The 12,060-nt window shown below is 43.0% G+C and overlaps 1 protein-coding gene across 1 annotated transcript in view; it reads right to left on the bottom strand.

The window, feature by feature from the left end:
- The window catches only part of RCBTB1 (RCC1 and BTB domain containing protein 1), a 43,458-nt gene that overhangs the window by 13,937 nt on the left and 17,461 nt on the right, over positions 1–12,060 (bottom strand). Inside the window, exons 4-7 of the mRNA XM_019523807.1 lie at positions 10,857–11,015; positions 9,517–9,624; positions 7,539–7,681; positions 2,527–2,717 (exon numbers count right to left, since the gene is read on the bottom strand). Coding sequence (XP_019379352.1) covers positions 2,527–2,717; positions 7,539–7,681; positions 9,517–9,624; positions 10,857–11,015 — 601 coding nt within the window. The remainder of the gene's footprint in view (positions 1–2,526; positions 2,718–7,538; positions 7,682–9,516; positions 9,625–10,856; positions 11,016–12,060) is intronic.

The following is a 12,060-nucleotide window of genomic DNA, read 5'->3' as shown; positions in this document are numbered from 1 at the left end:
GGGAATGTGGGGGTGGGAGGGGAAGGGGAAGGTCATCTCCTGCTATTGCTTGCACCCCAGGAGGGCATGTGCCCCCAGGTCTGCATGCAGTGAAAGTCAGGCAGGCTGCAGCTGCTGGCTGGACTCAGGGTGGGCGGCGGCAGTGCTGGGAGGGGGCCATGAGGGAGGCTGCAGCCACCCCAAATTTCATCATAGCCACCCCATAGCTCCTCCTCCCAGTGCCACTGCCACCTGCTGAGCTCAGCCCCTACTGAGAAGAGCCCAACACAGCCCCGGCTCCATCCCACAGCTGCAGCCCACCCACCCTGCCCCACGCAGATCCAAGGGCACAGGCTGCCCCCATCTCCCTGCAATGCCCTCCCAGAGTGCAAGGAAACAGGTGAGAGACATGCAGCAAAATTATTTTAATGCTGTATTTAAGAACGAAAATGGATGAAAGCTTTTAGTAAATTAATGCTGCTTTCTTTCACAATACTTATAAAGTAAAAATCACAGCATGCATACTCATTTTACAGCATTTTGAAGCATCTACTCTTACTCCAGAAAATCTGCTCTCAGAAGACTTCTCAGAATGCAGAGAGCAACTAACATCATTAACATTCTCAGATACTGCCATGGGGAGGACTTGATGTCATAGTACATAGGTGCTGCTCAAGTTTAGTTGCTAAGCAATATGCCGTGTCTAATGGTTACTCTGCACGCAATGTGATGTCAACCACTCTGGTTCACATCCAGGATCTAGTCCCACTACATATGTGCAAATGACTCCCTGGCTTTTCAGCTTAGCTCAAGCCACCCCATAGATCAACTTAACTCTTAAAAACTTATCCAAATATTGCTTTGTAAAAAGAGGTAGCAGAACTGGAAACCAGCTGAGCTCAGTTAGGAGCAGGAGATATTAATTAGTTTGGGAAGGATCATAACCGTACAAAGTGAGACTAGATGGAGTGAGATCTTGCAGAGGACATTAAAACAACTAGTAAAAGTGTCTTTAGCCATATAAACAGAAAACAAGAAAATGATGCCAATGAATTAAGAATGAAGTAAAAAGTTAAGACGGTGTATGTAGCTATGGTCCAAAGATTAAATGAATACTTTTCCTTCAGCTTTCAGTAATGATAATGGTGTTAAACATGCAAATGAGAAAAACTGAACACAGATAAGAGAATGGAGCTACCATAGGTGTAGAAGCAAAATGCAAAGAGCTCAGAGTGCCCAAATTGAGGCTAGTCTTCAAATCACAGAATTCTGAGAGTTCTGGATCAAAGATTTTTACTAACTCAAGTCAAATTAGGGATGGTAATGTATGACTAAAGAACAGTATAGTAACTGTAATTAAGGGCAAGAGGGTGGAAGTGCTCCAAACAGTTGCCGACCCAGCAGTCTGTACACTACAGTATCCAAAGCTTTGTACAAACTCTGAAGGAAAAAAAATCAATGAAGACATGGAGGAAATGGAAAATGGGATAAAATGAAACATGAATTTACCAAGGTAGATTGTGCCAGACTGCCCAGGTAGCTTGATTTTCAAGATGACAGAAATTCAGTAGATCTAGTCTATCTTGACTTTGGTAAAGCAGTTGATAGAACTCCAGTTGAAAAATTTGTTAAGGTTGATATGACTGGGATTAGTTCAAGAACTGTAAAGTTGACAAACAGGAAAATGACAGCAGTTTGTGCCAAAGGGCAAAATATCAAGGTATGGGGAGGTCACCAGTAGAGTTCAAGGATTAAAACTTGGGACTGACCTTGTTTAAAATTTCATTAATACTGCTGGCACAAGAAATAGGAATACACTTGATCTGAGCCTTCAAGAGGCTGAGAAGAATTAAATCTGCTAATGGAAAAACTGGGAGGGATTGTCAACATGAAGGACTAGAATGTCATACAAGAGGTAAATTAGCTTGAGGAGTGAAATTAATTTAATCCCATTCCTACGTTACAAAGTGTAGGGTTACACACTGGGTTAACAACAAAAAAATCCGATTAAAACTGGTTTATATCTTAACTGTTGTGGTTCTGCCGTCACACTAAAACACACACACACACACCACACAATAAAGCATTTATTAATGTATGCTATAAATGACTGTAGAACTAGATTTCTGTTCACATGGCATTCAATAAAAATAAAAATTAAAGGTCTAAAAATTAAAATTATATATCTCATTACATATCTGCAAATGACTCTCTGGTGTATGTGTATGTATATGCAAGCCAGAGAGTCATTTGCACATATGCAGTGGGATATATAATTTTAATTTTTAGACCTTTAATTTTTACTGAATGCCATGTGAACAAAAATCTAGTTCTACACTCATTTATAGCACACATTAATAACGGCTTTATTTTGATTATATATAATAAAGCACTTACTGTGTGCTATACCATTATATACATACACACATAATTTAAATTCTTTTTTTTGATATCTATTTCCACTTTTATAAGACTGAAACCATTTATATTTGAATCAAAAATCTGTTTCAGAGGTGCACTGCAGTACATAACCCTAACTTGTCTCACCTACTGAAAGGAGACGCCACATCACAGCAGGAGTAGCAAAACAAGCAAATACATCATCAGTGCAGGTGAAATGAGTAAGGTGTGGAATAATCACAGACTGGCCACGGCACTGGCCCCACATGTATATCTGGCCACTCTGGGTCTTGGCAGCAGAAGTGTGAGCAGAGTGACAGGCTGCAATCTCTACAACCCTGTAAACAGAAACATAAAATATGCAGTTTTCCTGCAACAACTTTATGAATGGAACTATAATATTAAAAACTCCCAATTCTGTCAAAGAAAAAAAAAAGAGACACTGGCAACTGTAGTCCAGTCTTTTGTTTACCAAATCAAACTCAACTGAACCACCTTTGCCTAAGCAAATTCAAAATTAAGTTACAATTACATAAGCAAAATGCAGTTTCAATTAGTGACATTTATAAAAAGTGACATTCACAGAAGTCTTTCACCTGAAATGCTTCATGCCTCACCTACCGTAGGTCATGAACAGTCAAACATTTCTAAAAGGAATACACATCTCGCCAAACACAAGACAAATAAGCAAAATCTAAGGATAAACATATTGATATCTTCATGTTTCTATTTTGCAGCAAAAAGAAATTTGGGAAGAGTCAAGAAACCAATACTATTAGTAAATTAATGGTGCATGTTCTAGGCCTCCAGATGTCAAACAATATTTTATAAATAAGGATTTCCCGAAGTCGAGGCAACTGCCAGCTGATTTCACAGGCAGACCACGTGGCTGACAGCTATCTTCTTGGGTGCAGCACAGTGGCTCCCCACACACCTCTGATTGGCCAAGGGGCCCTGATTGCTGCTCATCATTCGGTCCCACCCCTCACCACTGATTGGCTGCAAGGGCTATCCCTCATATGGCCTCGCCCCTCACTGCCAATTGGTGGTGAGGGGCATGGCTGTATAACAGACAGCCCTCACAGCCAATCAGTGGCAAGGGGAAGAGGCACCAGCCATCTTGCCATGCCAGCAGCGTCCTTCCCCTCTTCCCAGAGCTAGCATTTTAGTTTTGAAGGGTTTTTCTCCCCACCACAGCGAGCCCCTGGCTTTTTCCCCCGCAGGGTCTGCCCCAAAATTACAGTTTCTGCAAAAATCATGAAATCACAATTTAGGTCCTTATTTATAAAACTAGTCAACTACCCGTCAAGAATGACAGAGGGTAGTGTGTGCAGGGTTGGAGCTCTGTGCCCAACCCCTCACCCCACCCCCATCCAGGCCCTCTCACCCACTCACCACCTGCCTCTTGAGGCTTGGAATCCGGGCCCACTCTCCCCCTCCCCACTGCAGCGGCGGGGTGAGGGGAGAAGTGGGGCTGGGGAGAAGGCAGGCCGCGGCAGCATGGGAGCAGTGGGTCTGGGCCGGCCCGGCGGCAGCAGGGGGACAGAAGCAGGCTCAGGACCAATGTGGGGTATGGGGGAGGAGTGGGACTGGGCCTGAGGAGGGGAGGCCCACTCCTCCTGTTCCCATGGTGTTGCCACATCGGGCTGGGCTCGCAGTTCCTCCCCCCCAGCACCACAGCAGGCCAACTTCTCCACACTCCGCCTCGAGCCTGATCCTCCCCCACATCAGACCCAGGCCTGGGCCTGCTACTTCCCTCCTCCCACTGCCATTGCATCAGCCTGGGCCTGCTTCTGCCCACCACCCCCATGTTGGGCCTGTTCCTCCCCCCCACCCCACTATGCTGAGCCCAGGCCCGTTCCCCCATTGCCCATGGTGGTAGCATGGGGAAGGAAGGACTGTGCACGGGCTTACTCCCTTCTTCGCTGCCACGGCTAGCCCAGGCCCGCTACGCACCGATGCTGCAGCTGGGGCTGCTTGCCCCCACCCCCATCACTTGGGGTCCAGATACACTCCACCTTGCAGAGCTGCTAGCTCCAAGAAGTCAGGGGAGGAGGTGGGGGGGGGGAGAATGCAAAGACAGCTCCTTCCCCTCCACCACCACATCGGCCCTGCAGGCAGCAACTATGACAGAAGGGGGAGGGGTGGGCCTGCAGCATCCTGACCCCTCTTCCCTGCATGCCACCACCACCATTACCTCCAAGTAGCAAGGTGGGGAGCTGGCCTTGCCCTCCCCTTCTGCTCCATCATCACCACCTGCAGGGAGCAGGGTGCAGAGGGCGAGGGCAGCTGTGCTGTGCTGGCCTCGTCCGCCTCTCCACTTGCTCCATTCCCTGTGTCCCCCCCACCACAGTGGTGGGCTGCCGCCTGTCTGAATGCTTCTTTGCACTCTGATTGGCTGTTTATCACCCAATCAGAGCTCAAACAAAGCGTGACTGACAGACAGACTAAGGTTTTATAATATTAGAATGTGAACTATCTTAAGTTATTAGGAACAATGCAATAGAAAAGATATTTTGTAGCAAGCACTGAAAAATACTCCACTTGAGGAAGCTTCCAGTCCCTCTTCAGCTATGCTTTTGTATTTAGGCAGTGAAATTGCCTGCCCCAAACCTGACTTCGTAAGGACCACATAGGCCTTGGCATAAGTGCCTCTATCTTGTACATATCCTCCATTACAAAACAAGGGGAACTGTACATTTTTGCTGTAAATGTGCATTTAAAATAAAAATTCTGGGTTAAACTTGGCTAAAGACAGGCTGGCTAAGACCAGATTCCATATTTTTTATTTAAACAGGAAGACACTGACTAAGTGCTTGACCACAGTAACAAAGTTACTTAAATAGTACCATAAGGAATGGCACTCAGTGTCAGAAGCCAAAACTTAACTGTTAACCTCTGAAGACCATCATAGTTAAACAGTTGTTGAATAGTGAACGTGGAGCCTCATCAAATTATTCAATTAGGTAGGAGGTCTTCATGACCAACCCATTGTTAACATATATCTGAAGTGTTAACTGACACATGTAATATGGAACTGAACCACCATCAAGAGCTCAGAGGTGCTGGGGTCTGGCCTACACCCCTCCTCCCAGGAAAGAGTATGTTTTTATGCTCCCACTGACCTGAATGCTATGTAAACTTAAGTTAACTTTCAGATAAAGTGATTCTCTTAAGAAGAGACAGGTGTGCTCTATTACAAGACCCATCTGACAAAGAAAGACCTTTTGTCCTAACCAGGTCCACATGACCTAGGATTCCAGGTTGCTCATTCCTAAACCTGGCCCAATCTGCCAAAAACATGCCCATCTCAGGCACTGCATTTTACATTAAGCTTTTTCCACTGCATTCCCCTAGGTTTAAAAACTGCTTGGAATATAACTAAAATGGACATAGTCCTCATGTTCATTTTTCAAACATTCATATTTAATACCATATTCTTGGAAAAGATACTTCTTATACAGAGGTTCTAATTTCTATTTTTTATTATTTATTTTTTTACTTCTCAGATCTTGATCATGGTATTGAAGCACTGCAGCTGCTAATGTACAGTTACTTTATTTTGTTCTCTCTTTGCTCATGGAGTCCCTATACCTATTAGTTGATTCAGTTAGATCTGAACCAGAAAAGTCATATTGCTCCTAAAGGAACTGTACAGGTATTTCCAGTATCTCTACTCAGCTGGTAAAAAAGTGCTTGAGAAACTAAAAAAAAAAAAGGGGGGGGAAGGGAAGGATATAGGAGGAGGCAAGGAGAATCCTAGCATTAAGCTTTGAAACAAAAGCTATGTTTTCCTGTTTTTTCCATGTTAAAACATACTAAAAGGGATTTCCAAACAGCCAGGGGAAGAATAAGACAGAAAAATCAGGAAGCTTCCAAAGAGGTCAAAATCCCCATATTCCCCAATAGATTTTTTTATTTTACATCAAAAGCCAGATTTATCCTATGCCATTAATTTAGGAGCAGCATACCATCCAGATAATGGCACAAAAGTTTTGTCTTTTGGCATCCTCTATTTTGTGATAGTGTTGGGGTGATGTTGTAGCCATGATGGTCCAGTTAAAATGCTAGAGGCAAGGATTACTGGTAACATTTTGGAATTATGAGGTGAAGCTCCTTAGCTCTGGAGCATGTAAAAAGCTCTGACTCCATGAGCCAGATGTTGCCAGCCCTGCAAAAATGGACTATGGTTTTCCCAAAGGAAAAATTTAGCTTGATAAGAGAGACAGCCAAATATCAATCGTTTGCCAATTAGAAATCTGTACACGAGCACTGGAATAGAATGAAAGCAAAGAATCATTAGAAATTCAAGTGAAGTGCAAAGGTCTTCATGGTTAAGTGTGGGGCAAGTGGTCCCCGGCCATTTCCAAATAGGACAGCCCTCTCAAGGCAATAGATTTATTTAGTGAAGTGGCGGTTCAACCAAGCAGCCCACAAGCAGCCAGTATTCAGCCCATAGGCCCTTGTAGCTGCCAGGCCTACAGCATTTTTTAAGCCAGGGTTGTCCAACTGGCAGCCTGCGAGTGGTTAACATGCAGCCTTTGGGCTCCCACCTGCCCACTGCTGCCCCCTATCCAACTGGCAGCCCACAAGCCCCTGTAGCTGCCACTCGCACAGCCATGTAGTGGGGTAAGGCAGGGCTAAACGCCACCTATAATGCCTGTGCAGCAAGGAACAGATCCAAGGAGGACATGTGCCACTCACACTGCCCACACAATGGGGCAATGCCTGCTCCTGCAGCATGTGTCTGGTGCAGTATACAGTCTGCAGGTGTGGAGAAGTTGGACAGTCCTGACTTAACCTAGTTTAAAAACTTGGCACATATCATTTATAATTTCCCATTCCATGGAGAAGAGCAAAAATATTTGGGCTGGCTTACTGACTCTGACACCTGGCTTTCTTATACATATTCAAGCCAGGAATGCAATGGATAGGATGTTGACATACTTTCAGAAGTTAGTGTAGAAGCCACTACAAGATTCCAAAAAGTATGCTGTCTACAACTCGGAGAAAGGAATAAAGGTAACAGTATGGAAAAGTACAAAATTAAGTTAAGCAGTAAGAACAAACATCCACAGATCCAAATGTGTATATGATTCAGCATGCACTATGGCTTTAGAAATCTCTCAATCCATGAGTGTTAGCTACAGCAACATTACCTTTCCTTTTCCATCATGATGTGCGTTGGGCTTAGCTGGTTATTTTTATTGCCAGTTCCCAGCTGCCCATAAGTGTTAGCTCCCCAGGAATAGAGCAAACCCTCATCTGTTAGTGCTAGTGTATGCGCAGAGCCACAGGCAATCTATAAGTAAATTTACAACAATTATTACTAAACAGAGAAAAGCAGAAGATAAATTATTGCACTCATTACTTTTACATGACTTGAACACATGAAATATCCCCATCATGCTTTATTTAACATCAGAAACTGATCTTTCCCAATATGTAAAACTAATGAAAATGACACAGTAGAAGTAAGTACTGGGAAGTGTGAATCCCTGTAATGTAGGGTTTATTAATTATTTATTACTGACAATTAAGAATCAATGACAGCTCAGAATAAATCTATACACATAAAACAACCATTCTTTATCCAGAACAGCTAGTCAAGTTTTAGCTTATGTTTTAAATACAGGCCTATTCTATAAAATTCTCTTATAGCAGAGATGGCCAACCTGTGGCATGTATGTCACAGGTGGCACAGGTAGCTGCTGTACTGGGCAGGTGAGCCCTAGGTACTAATGGGAGGCAGCAGAAGACACAAGGAGCAGAGCATTCCTTCCTAGGTGCAAAGTGGGGGCAGGACACTGCTATGAGAGGTGTCAGGTGTTACAACCAAGAGCCAGGCTAACGTTTTCTTAGACTTGTAGCTGTCACCAAATTTAGGGCTTTGGATCCTAGCACACCATATAAAAACTTTACTGGTTGCTGGGGCCACGGAAGGGTTAACTTGGTTCTTGGCAGTGTCACTCCTCCTGTTACTGGAGTTTCCTGCCCCTATTCTGCTCTGCTTAGCTGGAGGCTCAATGCCTCATCTCCACTCCAGCACCCAGTGCACAAAATCTATCAAGCAAGACTACAGGGGAGTGGGAAAGGCTAAGGGATGAGAGCAGCACTCAGGGAGATGATGGCAGACATAGGAGATTAAGTTGTGGCACACCTGCCAAAAAGTTTGGCCACCACTGCCTTACAGTCTCTGACCAATACTTGGTCTAAATTACAAACTCCAATAATTCATCCAGAAGGAACTGTCAGGGTTCCTTCACTTCTACCTAAACTTTTTATGAACTGAGGCTTCACAAGAGTCTTATGAAGTAAGTTCCTATTAACCCATCTAAAGATATCATGATTTAGTGTGTCATTTAAACCTAAATTATCAAGATAGTCTGACAGAGCCTAGACTAGAACACAGATCTCCTGATACTTAGAGCAGACATTCTCAAACAGGGTACTGGGGCACCCTGGTATGCCACCACATCCTTTGAAGGGTGACTGAAGTGTGAGGAGATAAGATAATAATCTCAGCAGATAAGCCAGGCTCAGGCTTATTCTTGCCTGAACAAATCTCACACTCCCTCTTCAGAGGTCCTCTCCAAGGAAGTAAGTGCTGAAATATGTAAATTAGTTTTGAAATCAGGTGCCACTAAATTCACAAAAGTTAGGGAAGGGTGACTTGAGGCCAAAAAGGTTGAGAACTACTGTCCTAGAATCTCATACTTTCACTTTAAGACCATCTTTCTTCTCTGGTTCTCTCATCCCCCTGAGCCTTTCACTCCTAATCCATTTCCTAATTTGAGATATTAAAGTAAATCAAATCCCTTGAAAATCCAGGCTTACCCAGTCTCAATCATTTGTTCTGTATTCACCTGCTCTACCCACTTCACTCTTCCTTGCAAGAAAGGTTTACAGCATAATGTACTTGATGGTTATAGTTAGACTAGTCACATGTGAAACACTCCTAAGGCTTGCAAAACAAATAATCTGTTGATGGACGTTAGGCCATTAGCTTTAATAGAATTTAAGAGACCAACTTAAAAAAATGAAATCCTTAATTCTACATGTTTAACTCTTAGAATAAGATTTTGGTGAGATAATGAATATTAAATAAATGCATTTTCACTTCTGACTTGGACTTACCTGAAGCACACAGACACCCTGCAAGGCTGTCACTCTATATGGAGTTAGCTGATTGCTATTGTTTCCAAGACCTAGCTGACCATTACCATTGTAACCCCATCCATATACCTGGTTTAAGGGAGGAAAAGAAAAGATTAAACTTCCTGTTCTATTCGTAAAAATAATGAGTTTGACTCATTATTGATGCAACCAGAGACAACAGAACTCTGTAAGAAGCGTCTCTGGTGACAGCATCAAATTGTGAACCTGAGAAGAGGTGATGGAATAGAGAAGGAAGCATATAATAAATTTAATAAATTTCTGCTATTTTTTTCAGTTCTATATTTAATTCTATTCCTCTTTTAAAAGAAGGCAAGCTATTTTAAAGATGCCTTCCTTTACTGTAGTAGTAAGTTTTCTGTAAAAAAAGTGGCAATATTCTTCACTTTTCAGGTCCCACTGTGCTGATTTAATTTTTTAGCTGACAATTTTAAGAACAGTATCAATCATCTTGATCAGCTTAAAATGTATCCAATAGCTGAACAGGCCTCTATTTTGACTATTTAGAGCTCCAGATTTCTTCCTAGTTTCTATCAGCAAGTATATATCGGAACTAGAGGTGCACCAATAAAGATTTTGTTGGCTGATACTGATCTGATTGCAGATATGCAGCCCAGCAGCTTGGAGATCAACATCCAGCTAGTAAGTCTGTGGTGGGGGGGGAGGGTTGTAGGGGAGAGGCCAGACTGAGGCCCCCATGGTAAAGGAGGGAATGGGGCTGGGGCCAGGGTGGGCCATGGGATGGAGCTGAGGGTGGTTTGTCTGGAGGATGGGGGGGGGTGACTCCCATCACTGTGTACCCTGGGGGGATGATGGGGGACACATGCCCCCCAGATTTGTGTGCGGGGCGAGGGCAGGTTGCCCACCACATATTTGGGGCTAGGAGCTGCTCCAGCCTCTTCCCAGCAGTACAGGCTGGGCCAGGGTGCTATGGGCTAGGCTACAGCCACCCCAAAACTTGCCATAGCCATGCATGTCAGAGTCATAAAATACCTCAGACCCAAATCACACTATTATTTTAACACCTTCTGGGGGCCAGAGACAAATGTATTCATTTTCTCATCTTAGTTTCAATTCAAGATCCCATTGCTGAAATGAAGACAAATAAACAGAACATGTTCATTCCATACTAATATCTGAAACTATAAGAGTCTAAATATACAGCAAAGAACCAAATGATGCAGAGCTCAAAAAATACTATCAGTTCCACAGCAGTACTGATGTATTAGGAGTGTTTTCTATGTCAATACTATCCAGACATGAGCACAATATATCTTCTGAGATGATACAAGATAACTTACCTCACCATTCTCTACTACAGCCATGGAGGAAGTTTGACCACAAGCAATACCAACAACCATTTTAGTCTGTAAACAATTTGAGACTTTACGAGGAGTTGGTTGATTCGCTGTAGATCCAGATCCAACTTGACCACAGTTGTTATATCCCCAGGCATATACCTGCCCATGGTGGCGGGGATGGGAGGGAGGCAAGAGAAAGAGATTTAACCAAATGGCTTAATTTAAAATTTTAGCTCTTGCTAACTAAGTCCTTTGGAAGAAAGGATACAATTTACTTTACTATATATCAGACACATTTAATAAAAATATTGTCAATGTCACAAGCCACATGCAACCATGATAATCTGGCACTGTACATATAAACACAGGAATTTTCTACATGCTATAAAACTCTAAATGTTTTCCTTGTGATACTTTAAATAAAAATTTTTGAAAACAACTTAACAAGATTCTAAATTTAAGATTCCTATGTCTAGAGCAGGGGTATCAAACTTATGTCCCACAGGCCAGATCCATGGAGCTGTGTTGCATGCCCTTCTATCTATCTACCTTAGACAGGTGGAGAGATCCCTACGTGCAAGAAAGAATGGACACAAATTTGATATCCATTCAAGAAATACTGGCTTATGGTGGAACACTTAAACCTCCCTGGATATTCCATCATTTCTCTCAGAGTAGCTACTCTTAAAAACAACAAAACTTTAAAAGCCACCTCAAACGCAAAATTGTGGAACAAGGAATTATCCACAGACTGGATTGTGTTAAGTATGGTCTTAACAGAGACTATAGATTCTTATACCATTAACTGGTCTAGCTTTTATACCCCTAGGTTTCTCAGCAGGTTAACTGCTTTGTTTATCCATAATGAGCTATTCATTCTACTTCTCACCAGTGCTCCCCACCCTCCTTTTCTCATGCTTTGCATTTAAATTCCTTTCTAATATATCCCTGCTTTCTAAAATCCATTCATAGTATCTGATGAAGTAGACCAGGGGTGGGCAAAATGCAGCCTGCCAGGCCATTGTCTGACCCATGGGGCCCCTAAAAAAATTTAGAAAATAAATATTTATCTGCCCCTGGCTTCCTTGATGGCTTGCCAAAACTCAGTAAACAGCCCTCTGCCCGAAATAATTGCCCACCCCTGAAGTAGATCATAGGCCATCGCCTACAAAACTTATGCTTTTCTGAACTAGCCAGTATCCAA

Source organism: Gavialis gangeticus, unplaced genomic scaffold, assembly GCF_001723915.1.
Source record: "Gavialis gangeticus isolate Ggan-Ray unplaced genomic scaffold, GavGan_comp1, whole genome shotgun sequence".
NCBI classification, from domain to species: Eukaryota; Metazoa; Chordata; order Crocodylia; family Gavialidae; genus Gavialis; species Gavialis gangeticus.
This window is presented reverse-complemented; position numbering and strand designations above follow the sequence as displayed.